Raw genomic sequence first — 13,383 nt, 5'->3', positions numbered from 1 at the left:
TCCCTTTGTTGAAGAATGGTATTAGAAATCAAGATCTGGGGGGTGCCTCGGTGGTTCAGTGGGTTAAGCAGCTGACTTCAGCTCTGGTCATGATCTCATGGCCTGTGAGTTCGAGCCCCACGTGGGGCTCTGCTGACAGCTCAGAACTTGGAGCCTGCTTCTGATTCTGTGTCTCCCTCTCTCTCTGCCCCTCCCCCGCTTGCCTCTGTCTCTCTCTCTCTCTCTCTAAAAAATGAATACACATTAAAAAAAATCTTTTTAAAGAAATCAAGATCTGAGTGCTAGGTAGGCATATTACTACTGGAGTACCATTGCTCCTAAGCCCTTTCAGCAGACAGAGCTAAAAATTATTTACATTTGTTTCTGCATCTAGCTGTGTGTATGTGTATTACACACACATACACACACACACACACACACACTCCATGAGTTCATATTTATGATACCTCCAATTCTATTCAACACCACAGAGTTTATTCTTTTCTATTTGAAGTGCTCCCTCCAGCAGTGAAAGATCGGCTCCCTTCATCTATGATATATACGTTTATTTGTTCAATCCTAGTATACAGCACAGCAGTTTCAGAATTGCTAACCCATACCCCTGCAAGAGACAGACTTACTACCTAGAGCACGGTATTTACAGACATTACTTTTTGTCCTTTTTGTCCTTACAGTATTCAGCCAAAATCTGTTTTTGTGAAGTTACTTAGGTCAGTTTTCTTCTTCACCTTTTAGTGTGGTTACCTAATTCATTTGTAAGATAGTTAGGTTTGTTTGTTATTATTTATATTCCATTTTGAGTTCTTTTCCACATTCTAGTTGATTTTAATTGTTGGGCCTTTTTTTTTGTAGTTGGGTACTTTTTATTTAAACAGGAAATGATGTTTTTCCTAATTACAAAATTAGTTAATGTCCATTACAAAACAATTTTTGAAAGATAAAAGAACAAAAAATAAATAAAAATCTTCCTTAATCTTAACAACTCTTATAACTTTGGTTCCATTCCATCTACTACAACTTTCCTTTTTTTTTTTTTTAATTTTTTTAACATGTATTCACTTTTCAGAGATGAAGAGAGACAGAGCATGAGCAGAGGAGGGGCAGAGAGAGAGGGAGACACAGAATCAGAAGCAGGATCCAGGATCTGAGCTGTCAGCACAGAGCCTGATGTGGGGCTCAAATGAAGGACTGTGAGATCATGACCTGAGCTGAAGTCAGTCACTTAACCAACTGAGCCACCCAGGCACCCCTAGAACTTTCCTTTTTTTAATTCAGAAAACTGGGCATCCTGTTTTGAGATCTTCTTACATTGTCTCCTTATTTTCAACATAAATGTTACTAGCTGCTTAGTATTATATCAGATTATGAATACAACATGACTTGTTTATTCATGTCTGTGTTGTAGGACATATAAGCTAATAGACTTTCATATAAATTTTTGTGTACACAAACATCTCTAATTTTTATGGGTCTTTAAACATCCTGTCAAATTTCATTCCGGGAAGGTTGCAGAAGGTTGTCGTACCCTTTTTTTTTCCTATAATTTATTTATTTTTTATAATTTACATCCAAGTTAGTTAGCACATGGTGCAACAATGATTTCAGGAGTAGATTCCTTAATGCCCCTTACCCATTTAGCCTATCCCCCCTCCCACAACCCCTCCAGCAATCCTCTGTTCTGTATTTTAAGAGTCTCTTATGTTTTGTCCCCCTCCCTGTTTTTATATTATTTTTGCTTCCCTTCCTGTATGTTCATCTGTTTTGTCTCTTAAAGTCCTCATATGAGTGAAGTAATATGATATTTGTCTTTCTCTGACTGACCGATTTCACTTAGCATAATATCCTCCAGTTCCACCCATGTAGTTGCAAATGGCAAGATTTCATTCTTTTTGATTGCCAAGTAATACTCCAGTGTGTGTGTGTGTGTGTGTGTGTGTGTGTGTGTGTGTGTGTGTATGTGTATATATATATATATATATATATATATATATATATATATACACCACATCTTCTTTATCCATTCATCCATCGATGGACATTTGGGCTCTTTCCATACTTTGGCTATTGTTGATAGTGCTGCTATAAACATAGGGGTGCATGTGTCCCTTCAAAACAGCATACCTGTATCCCTTGAATAAATGCCTAGTAGTGCAATTGCTGGATTGTAGAGTAGTTCTGTTTTTAATTTTTTGAGGAAACTCCATACTGTTTTCCAGAGTGGCTACACCAGTTTGCATTCCCAAGTCATACCCTTTTAAAAGCAAAGAAACAACAACAACAAAAACAACCAAACTCTCTCCAAACATTTAGGCAAATAATGATTTTATTGAATCCTAGTTAGCAGGATAGAATTTTGTCATATTTTCATTGGCTTTGTGTATTTATTTTCTGGACTGTTCACAGATGTCCTCTGTCAATTTTTATATTGGTTTTTCATTTTCTTAATATTCCTTTTTTTTTTAATGTTTATTTATTTTTGAGACAGACAGAGCGTGAGCAGGGGAGGGGTAGAGAGAGAGGGAGACAGAATCCAAAGCAGGCTCCAGGCTCTGAGCTGTCAGCACAGAGCTCAATGCGGGGCTCGAACTCACAAACCGCGAGATCATGAGCTGTGCCGAAGTCGGATGCTTAACCGACTGAGCCACCCAGGAGCCCCAATTTTCTTAGTATTTCTAAAAGTTTGTTACATAATAAAAATAGTAACGTTTGTCTATCATAGATAGTGAATGTCTTTTTTTATTTTACCTTTTAATTCTGTTTAATTTTTTCTTTTGAGATTTTTCTTCTTGTGATTTTATGCTAAGAAAGGATTTTCCCATGGGGCTCCTGGGTGGCTCAGTCAGTTAAGTGTCTGACTTTGGGTCGGGTCATGATCTCGTGGTTGGCGAGTTCGAGCCCCACATCGGGCTCTGTGCTGGAGCCTGGAGCCTTCTTCGGATTCTGTGTCTCCCTCTCTCTCTGCCCCTCCCTTTCTCACACTCTGTCTCTCTCCCTCGAAATAAAGAAACATTAAAAAAGAAAAAAAAGAAAAGAAAAGGTTTTTCCAACTTCAAGATCTAACAAACACAGCAATTTTTATTATCTCAAATTTAATTTTTTATATAGGGATGGAATCTAATGACTTCTTTTTAGATAATAGGCAGTTGTTCTAGCCATATACATGGAATAATCTTCCATATGGCTATGGAGGAATAGCCATATACATGCAGCTGCAAAATTGGCAGCGGGCTTTGTGAATGACGGCTTCAGGAGGGGTACAGCATCCCTCTCTGGGTCCACACCCACAAATTAAAAATGCTATCAAGGGTGCATGGGTGGCTCAGTCGGTTGAGCGTCCGACCTAGGCTCAGGTCATGATCTCACGGTTTGTGAGTTTGAGCCCCATGTCGGGCTCTGCGCTGACAGCTCGGAGCCTGGAGCCTGCTTCAGATTCTATGTCTCCCTCTCTCTCTGACCCTTCCCCACTTGTTCTCTCTCTCCTCTCTCTCAAAAATAAATAAATAAACATTTTAAAAAATTTAATACTATGTTTATTATATACTTTTACAAATGGGTATATTTTTAGCTTTGTCTTTTTTCTCACTAATCTATCTATATTAATACCCAAATCACATTATTTTATTACTAGTTAATAGTATCTAATATCATCTGTCTCCATTATTTTTCCTTTTTTTAATGAGGTGTGGTTGACATACAATGTTACATTAGTTTCAGGGTTACAACCCAGTGATTGGACAGTTCTGTACATTATGCAATGCTGGTCACAAGGGTAGCTACCATCTGTCACCATACAACCCTATTATAATATTATTGACTATATGTCCTCTGCTGTACTTTCCATCCTGTGACTTACTCATTTTATAACTGGAAGTTTGTACCTCTTAATTTTTTTCCTTTTAATAGAGTTTACTTTTTAGGGGCACCTGGGTGGCTCAGTCGCTTAAGCGTCTGACTCTTGATTTCAGCTCAGGTCATGATCTCATAGTTCATGAGATCGAGTCCCACATCGGACTCTGTGCTGACAGTATGGAGCCTACTTGGAATTCTCTCTCTACCTTTCTCTCTGCCCCTCCCCTGCTTGCTCTCTGTCTCTGTCTCTCAAAATAAATAAATAAGCTTAAAAACTAAAATAAATAAAATAACTAAAAATGTTTTTAAAAAATAGAGTTTACTTTTTAGAGCAGTTTTAGGTTACAGCAAAATTGAAACAGAAAGGCCATACACTCCTAGCCCCCAACACATGCATACTCCCCCACTATCAACATCCTATAGCAGAGTGGTACATTTGTTAAAAGTGATAAACCTACATTGATACATTCTTATCACATGAAGCCCACAAATTACATCAGACTTCATGCCTGGTGTAGGCTTTGACAAATGTATAATGTATCCACCATTAATTACAGTGTCATACAGAATAGTTTCACTGCCTGTGTTAGTCAGGATTCTCCAGAAAAACAGAACCAATAGGATATATATAAAAGAGGAGGTTTGTTATAGAAATTGGCTCGCTTGATTATGGAGGCTGAAAAGTCCCACGATCTGCTACCTCCAAACTGGAGAACCAGGAAAGCGGGCGGTATGATTCAGTGAATCTGAAAGCTTGAGAACCAGGGGAGCAGATGGTGTGAGGCCGAGTCCCCAGGCTTGAGAATCAAGGGGATGAGGGGGCTGATGGTAGAAGTCCTGATGCAAGTCTGAAAGCTGGAAAACCAGGAACTCCTGTGTCTAAGGGCAGGTGACGCTGTCCCAGCTCAAGCAAAGAGAGCAAATTTCCCCTTCCTCCAACTTCCTGTTCTATTAAGGCCCTCGGTAGACTAGATGTTGCCCACCTGCATTGGTGGGGGCAATCTCCTTTACTCAGTCTGCAAATTCACATGCTAATTTCTTTTGGAGACACGCTCACAGACACATGCAGAAATAATGTTTTCCCAGCTGTCTGGATGTCCCTTATCCCAGTCAAGTTCACACACAGAATTAACTATCACACTGCCCTATGAATCCCCGGTGCTCTGCCTAAGTATCCTTGAGCCCTTGGCAACCACTGATCCATTTACTATCGCCATAGTTTTGCCTGTTTCCAAAAGGTCATTTAGTTGGGATCACACAATAGGTAGTCTTTTCAGATTGGCTTCTTTTTCGCTTACTAATATGCACTAGTGATATTCGTGTAAGGGAAGTAATATTTCACTTGGGAATATCCTCCATGGCTTGATAGCTCATTCCTGTTTAGCACTGATTTCCTTTCCATTCATTTCTGTTAAGTGCTAAATAATATTCCATTGTCTGAATGTATCACAGTTTAACCATCTATTCAGCTACTGAAGTACATCTTGGTTGCTTCCAAGTTTTGTAAATTATGAATAAAGCTACCCTCAACATCCACGTGCAGGTTTTTTGGGTGGACATAAGTTTTAAATTCATTTGGGTAAATGACAGAGCACAATTTCGTGATTGTATGGTAAGAATGGTTGTGTATGGAACCGCCACACTATTTCCAAAGTGGTTGCACCATTTTGCATTCCCACCAGCAATGAGTGAAGAGTTCCTGTTGTTCTACAGCCTCTTCAGCATTTGGTGTTTTCTGTGTTTTTGGGTTTTCAACCATTCTAATAGGTGTGTAGTGGCATCTACATTGTTAATTAATTGGGGCTTTTTTTGGTATATGTGAACCATTATAATGGTTCTAAAAGTCAGAGCTGTACAAAAAGAGATGAACAGAGAAGCATCGCTCTCCCCCAGGCCCACTACCCAGTTCCCATTTCCCTCTTCTTTCTATCCCTTTCCTGACCCATCCCAGTTAGTACCCAATCTCTTCAGTTTCTGGTTTATCCTTTCTATATCAGATACAAAGGGGCGGCTGGGTGGCTCCGTTGGTTAAGCATCCGACTTCTGCTCAGATTATGATCTCAGGGCTCATGAGTTCGAGCCCCACGTGGGGCTCTGTGCTGACAGCTCAGAGCCTGAAGCCTGCTTCAGATCCTGTGTCTCCCTCTCTTTCTGCCCCTCCTCCACTTGTGTTCTGTCTCTCTCTTTCTCTCAAAAATAAATATTTAAACATTTAAAAAAACACAAATGAGGAGATACAAGGATATTTTCTTATATCCCCTTTTGTGTTACATGAAGAGTAGCTAGTTTGGATACTTTTTTGCACTGCAAAATAGTTATTTGAAAGTCTGTTTCTGAAAACACATTATCTGGATACCCTGTGTGTCCATTTTTATTGTCTTCTTATCTGCCTGCATATCTTTGATTGAGTGGTAGACATTTAATATAAAGAACTATAGAAATAACTTGAGACCTAAGATGATATTAATTCCTCCAGAAAGGATTTGCATTGGCTCCCAGCAGGCATTTAGGAGTGTGAACAATCCAAGATCACCTTAATCCGGTTTCCAGAATGAACAACCCGAGATCACCTTAACCCAGTCTCCAGAACTGAGATGATGCAAAGCTGCACTCAGTCGCTGCAAGGGTCAACTTACCACGCATTCCCCTTTTCTCCTAAAATAGAGCCCTCCAGGGTTCCAGTCCAAAAGAATGCTTCTTGCAAGGTTCTGGACTCCCAAGTGTTGTCCTCTAGACCTTGAGGAAATGATTCCCCTAGGAACATATGGCCCCAAATGCCTTGCTCATCTCTGTTGGTTACCTGCTTCTCCTGTGTCTTGGCCCCCTATTTTTCCTGACTTGTTAGCCTTTTGATGTCTTCAGACAGGTGGTTTGTAATATTTTGTTAGGCTGTTCTATTGTCCTCAGTGGTGAGTATGCCTCAATTCTGCCATTATAGAAGTTCCTGCATTCCTTTTTACATTGAGTCTAAAATGTTTCATTTTAGATGTTGTATTTATTGATTTTTCAAATAGGTGTGTTCTTTCCTCTTATTTTTAAATTCTTTTGTGTGTTTAATCAGTTCATGTGTGTGTGTGTGTGTGCACACTATTCTATTAGCTAAGCTCTTGCCAGTCTAATAATGCGATTGTGTCTGTTAACTCATTCATGGTAGATTGTTTCCTCATGCATTTTATAATTTCGGATTATGAAGTCATTTTCAGAAGGACCCCTCTGTGTGGCCTGAGTTGAGGGAATGCCATGTTAAAGCAATATTGTGTTTGCTTCTACAAAGCATCTTGCACCACCATCTTGGTTCCTTATATGAATTTTTCCTATGGGTTAAGAATAAATGAAAATGAAACCACGTGAGGCAGAGAACTTGGGTTTTGAATTTTCAAAGGAGACTCTTTCCCCCATCCAGAACCCAGGCTAAGACAACCTTGCTTGCTGTTTCCCAGTGCTGGCAGTTAGATTTTTTTTTTTTTAATCTGGACTATCATTTCCCAAAGGATTTACCCCCTCAGGAGTCCTGGCTTCATGCAGGGTCATGGTTATAGCTAACTATCTGCCTGCAAGCCCTCATTTTCTGTCCTTGTCAAGATGTGCACAGCCAGATATTTAATAAGACCAACTGTTGCCCACTCCACCGCTACTATCTGCCCAGACGGCTGCTGGATCATCTCACACGCTTAACACCCAGATTTTCAGTTTTCTCTTTATTTTTGGCCTCCCAAGGATTTCCTTTATTTTCTTGAAGGCACCATGGTGCTTGTAAGAGAATGTTTATTGTACTTTAGTCAGCATTTGTAGGTTCTTTTTTTTTTAATTTTTTTTAACGTTTATTTATTTTTGAGACAGAGAGAGACAAAGCATGAATGGGGAGGGGCAGAGAGAGAGAGGGAGACACAGAATCGGAAGCAGGCTCCAGACTCCGAGCCGTCAGCCCAGAGCCCGACGTGGGGCTCAAACTCACAGACCGTGAGATCGTGACCTGAGCTGAAGTCGGACGCTCAACCGACTGAGCCACCCAGGCGCCCCAGCATTTGTAGGTTCTTGTAATGGGAAGGATTTCAGGTTATCTAACATTCCATTGCTAGAAATAGAAGTTGAACGGTTTTTTTCTGACTAGAGTCACTACTATCATGGTGAAGCTATCGGACGAGTGTGAGTATTTTATGTGAAAAAATGGGCAGAATTGCCCTACTATGTAAGTTAGGGACAATAAATATTCTTTCCTTTTTTCCTTATCTCCCCAAGAATCATCCAGAGAACACTCTAAAGGCCGATCTGCCTCTGTCCACTTCAGCCCCAGTAAAGGCAAGAATGGAAACAGGCATCCGGGAGTCTCCTCTGTTGAGAAGTCCGGAGGTGAGACAGTTGGTGAGCGGCGGTGTGACAAGGGGAAAGGCTTCTTGAAGCAGCCCTCCTGTATCAGGGCGGCTGGGCCTGATGAGGAAGGAGAGGACCCCGGTTGGGCAGCTGCAAGCCTTCCACAGCAGGATGGCCACCGGAAGCCCGGCAGGCGGCAGGACCCAGCACCCAAGGCCAGGTGTGCTTCCCAAAAAAGGCGCATTCAAGAGCTCAGAGGAGGAAGGGGCTCCCCGGCTGGTTCTAGCCGGCCTGGCAGTGCCAAGGGGGAGGTGGTCCACGCTGGGCAGCATCCTCTCCACCATCGGACACCAAGAAACAAAGTGACACAGGACAAGCTCGCAGGAGGGATCTACTCAGATTTGCCACAGAGCACAGAGGTGTTGAAGTCGGGAGTCAGGAAGCTGGGAACATCTGCCCTGTCTGAGGACACCCAGCTATCCAAGGAGACTGATCCAGCACCTGGTCCCCTCTCTGGGCAGAGTGTCAATATTGACCTTCTCCCCGTAGAACTGCGGCTGCAGATAATCCAGAGAGAAAGGAGCAGGAAAGAGCTGTTTCGCAAGAAGAACAAGGCGGCCGCGGTCATCCAGCGGGCCTGGAGAAGGTAGGACGATGGGGGTGCCACGAGTCTCTGATTCTGTGGTTGTCCTGATGCTCCTAACATGACACGCCCTGTGCTCAAGTGGCATTTTCTAGTGAATTCCACGTGCTGGCACAAGGCCAATTTTACTGAACCCGCCCATAAAATTCACTCACGTGTAGGTCCTAGTTATTTACATTGGATGAGCTATTTGGAAGATGTTTTTGCCAAGAAAGGTAGGAAGCACCCAGGATAGCCTGGAGTCAAGGAAAAAAGCCTCAGTGTGTAACCAGGAAGCCTGAGTTTCGGGTTTCTGACAAGTTATCTGACCTCGGGCAAATCACGTGGCCTCCCTGACCCTCAGTTTCCTCACCTGTAAAATAGGATTTAGTAATCGCTGCACCCATCCTGTTTATACGGCAGGCTGCTGAGTGAGATAGTGTGCACTTCGTAATTTCTAAAGTACTACCCGTGGAAGATATTTTATTTTTCTTTTTATGTTTTTACTACCCACAAATTAGTCACACCCCAAGTACCTAAGCCAGGGTGCGGTTGAGGGGCTGAGTATTAAACATATTGCAACAACCTGTGAGAGCACCTGCCAAGCTCGGAATGTTGGGTAGGTGCTAGGAGTGGTGGTGGAGGCTCCCTGAAATACGGAGACAGATCTCTCCAGGCAGGAATCTCTGGAGGACTGGAGGAGTCCTTTGCGACCAGTTTTTCACATATTTCATAGTCTCCTCCATCTATCTGCAGGCCCCACTAGGGCCTAAATCTACATTAGGCCTTAGTAATGACCAGCGTCTGGGGGAGGGCTGGAGCCACTGCCCACAGCTGGGGGTCAGGTGGCCTCCATCGCCAGAGAGGAAGGTTGACGGGGGGAACAAAGCAAGCAAATCACTGCGAGCACAGGTGTGCCGCATGTCAACACCCTTGTCAGGAGATAAAAGGGCAGAGAGACCCTAACGTTGGCAGAGAAAGAGGAGAGAGCGGGAGAGGTTCTTGTGAGATCCAGGGAGAGGCCTCAGGGACTGTGGTGCCAAGGACTGCCTGGCCGGAAGCCGGGCGATCTGCTCCATGCTGGCATGGCCTTTGCTACAGTGGGTCCTCGTGTCCGTTCAAGCTGCTGGTCTTATAAAGTCACCTCCTGCCTGAACCCCTTTGCTCTCCCAGCCATCCCAGGAAGCCATCACGATAGGGATCAGTGTTCCCATTTTTCAGGCAAGCAAATGGTCTCAGGAAACATGACTTGTCCTGGTGATACAGATCAGGCACTTGAAGCTCGGACTCAAGGGCCTTTCCCATATGTTCTCAGTAAAGGCAGTGTTTGCAGTGGTCAAGATAAAGGCAGCGGAGGCCGGCCTCACGCTCCTCACCTTAGAACAGGCTGGGGGAAAAGGGCTGCCTGGATGGTGCTCCCGCTCGTCAAGGTAATGTTGTTACAGGGGGACGTTTTATTACTGTCATTAATACTAGTACTTGGCATTATTAGGCACTTGTGCCAGATGCTGTTCTAAGTAGTTTTATGTGTGTTAACTGTTTTTTTTTTCATATGGAACGCTTCATGAATTTGTGTGTCATCCTTGTGCAGGGGCCACGCTAATCTTCTCTGTGTCGTTCCAATTTTAGTATATGTGCTGCCGAAGCGAACACTGTGTTAACGGATTTAATCCTTCCCAATAACCGTGTGAGGCACTGTTCTTATCCCCCATTTCACAGATGAGGAAACTGAAGCACAGAGAACTTAATCAACCCACCAAGGTTGCAGAGCTAATAAGTGCTGTACTGGCTTGAAGCGGAGATAGTCTGACTCTGAAGCCATAGATGGGGATGGTCCTTGCTCTCCCTCCTTGGGGAGTTCTGCCAGCATGTGCACTGGCTACCGTCCCAGAGGAACTTTTTAAGTATTTCAGCTGAAACTTGGGATCGAAACAAGCCAACAAGGTGTACCATATCAGGCCCCACAGCTGCTCCCTAGCTGAAATGCCTTCCAGTCAAGCTGTTTCTTTGACTCCTTTGAAGAGTCAGAAGCTGACAGGTCCTGTCCGTAAGTGTGCATAGCAGCAAATGAGCCTTCAGTCATCCCCCCAGGAACAGTGGGCTCATAGTCTGTAGGCCCATCTGGGGAGGCAATTACACAGGTCCTCTGGCTGCACCATTGTACAATTCTGAGATGGGACTTTGACTCCCAAAGGGATTGTGGGATGCTGCGCATTGTGGGAAGTCGCATGTCTGGTGACAGTAGAAACAGTCCCATTGATTCTGTTATACAGCCTGTGCATCTTCTGTTTTAAGTACGGGAGCTCACAGCATTGTCCTGGAGCAGGGTATGGTGTCTGACACGAAACCTAAGGAGCAACGAGGGGTGGGGTAGAGCACAGGGCTTGGCACACACGTGCTCCACAAATGCAGACTATCGTAGGAGACATGTTGAGGACGGAGACGGGCAGACTGGGAAACGGGCAGGGGTAGGGCGAGCAGCGTGAACCTTGGGCCCTGAGGCGGTGAGTGAGGCTTAGTCTTAACGTGTGAATCTTATTACCAATCAAGACTTTATTTTCAATGTTGAAACTGGATACTGGATGACCTAAGTGAGGCTGGGGAGTTGCTGTGGCTGAGAGCAGTTGTTGTGTTAAACACTTCCGTCTTCATCTAAACGTTTGTAAACTACCTTCCTATCAGCTCCTCTCTAGCATGTTGTGAGGTTAGTAAGCAAGGCCGGGCTGGACCATAAGGAGAGCCGTGAACCCTGGGCTGATAGGGATGACTGGGCATCTTAGGACTCTCAACAAATCAGAAGTGCTATTTTTCTTGAAAATAGAAGAACAGAGGCTGTTACTCTAACCCCTGGCACCATCCTATCATCTGGACAGAGACTCAAAAGTCTGCATTCCGCTATCGATTAGGTGGAAACTGTACACAGTGAAAGCCAACACCTGGGCTTCCCAGTGAGTTTTCTGCCTACAAACCAAAGAAGCCGAACTATGGAGCAGTATTGCCCCGTTATCTCCAGCTTTTCTCCATAGTTGGCTTTTTGGAAGTGTGATCTATAGTCTAGTAGAGAGGTGCCTGGTTTGGCATGCTACAAGAAAAAGAAGAGTCATGCAGTTTGAGTGAAATCGGCCTTTAGGGCAAGAGAGAAGTACCTAGTACCTGCGCCTAGTACCACAAAGACTTCTCAGCAGACTTCAGGAAGACGTCATTTCCCATTTGGTGTATGGTAAAATCAGGCATGGGGCCTGTTGCTTTCTGCAGCACCTTATAAGCTCACTAGTCTACCAACCCGATAATGAACAGTGATGCAGGTTTCCTTGAGAGGCTCCAAAACAGCTGTGTTCAGTAAGTTTTAGAGTGCATGTGGGATAGACCCCATCAACCCAACGTTAGATGTAAAGACAGCCATCATCCCCATGTCCCATACCTTTCTCCCACTCCAGGCCCCACCCTGCAACAGAATGAACCTAGTAAAATACAGCTCTTACTTTTGCCATCCTTTTTAAAACCCTTTGCCGATGCCCACTAAGTACATAGTACAGACCAAAGTCCTTAGCAGTATTTGGCTGTTAGACCAGACGGCACCGAGTTTGAATGTTGGTCTCTCCTGGCTCTAGCTGTGAGACCTTCTGCAAGTTACTCAGCCTCTTTCCCCACCAGTTTCACTGAGCTGTAACTGACCTACAGCCTTGTATAAGTATAAGGTGTACAGCATAATGACTTGGCTTACATATATGATTCATATGAAAAGATTACCACAATAAGTTTAGTTAACATCCAGTATCTCAGGGAGATACTTAAATTGGTTTTTTTTCCCCTTGTGATGAGAACTTTTAGGATTTACTCTCATCAACTTTCATATAGACCATAAAGCAGTGTTAACTATAGTTATCATGTTGTCCATTATATCCCCAGCACTTATTTATCTCATAACTGTAAGTGTGTATCTTTTGGATCATCTACACCCAGTTCCTCCTCCCCTCACCCCTTGCCTCTGGTAACCACAAATTTGATCTTTTAAGATTACACGTAAGAGTAAAACCATACAGTATTTCTTTCTGACTTCACTTAGCATAATGCCCTCAAGGGCCATCCGTGTTGCCACAAATGGCAGCATTTCCTTCTTTTTATGGCTGAATAATATTCTACTGTATATATACACCACCATTTCTTTATTGATTCACCCATGGGTGGACACTTCCATGTCTTGCCTATTGTAAATAATGCTAATGTGAACGTGGAGATGCAGGTATCTCAACAGTTTTTCATCTCCTTCTCTATAAATCCCCAGAAGTGGAATTGATGCATCATATGGTAGCTCTATTTTTAACTCTTTGAGGGAAATCCATACTGCTTTCCATAGTGGCCAAACCAATTTACTGTCCCGTCAACAGTGCACAAGACTCCCATTTTCTGCACACCCTCACCAACATTTGTTACCTCTTGTCTTTTGATAATTGCCATCCTAACAGACATGATGTGGTAGATCATTGTGATTTTGATTTGTATTTCCCCTATTATTAATGATGTTGAGCACCTTCTTGTGTACCTGTTGTCCATTCATGTATCTTCTTTGGAAAAATGTCTATTCAGGTCCTTTGCCCATT

At 43.3% G+C, this 13,383-nt stretch overlaps 1 protein-coding gene and 1 non-coding gene across 7 annotated transcripts in view; one reads left to right on the top strand and one right to left on the bottom strand.

Annotated features, from left to right (window-relative positions):
- The window catches only part of INVS (inversin), a 161,389-nt gene that overhangs the window by 137,837 nt on the left and 10,169 nt on the right, over positions 1-13,383 (top strand). For 5 of the 6 annotated variants that reach the window (XM_047829961.1, XM_047829964.1, XM_047829966.1 and 2 more), the window contains one exon: positions 8,089-8,806. In XM_047829961.1, coding sequence (XP_047685917.1) covers positions 8,089-8,806 — 718 coding nt within the window. The remainder of the gene's footprint in view (positions 1-8,088; positions 8,807-13,383) is intronic. The other variant, XM_047829967.1, reaches the window with a different exon arrangement.
- On the bottom strand, positions 10,329-10,435 carry LOC125151083 (U6 spliceosomal RNA). Its single transcript, XR_007146630.1, has one exon. It is a non-coding gene; the product is annotated as a U6 spliceosomal RNA (small nuclear RNA).

The sequence above is a fragment of the Prionailurus viverrinus genome, chromosome D4 (assembly GCF_022837055.1).
Source record: "Prionailurus viverrinus isolate Anna chromosome D4, UM_Priviv_1.0, whole genome shotgun sequence".
Classification (NCBI taxonomy): domain Eukaryota; kingdom Metazoa; phylum Chordata; class Mammalia; order Carnivora; family Felidae; genus Prionailurus; species Prionailurus viverrinus.
Note: the sequence above shows the minus strand (reverse complement) of the source record. Positions and strands in the feature narration are given on the sequence as shown.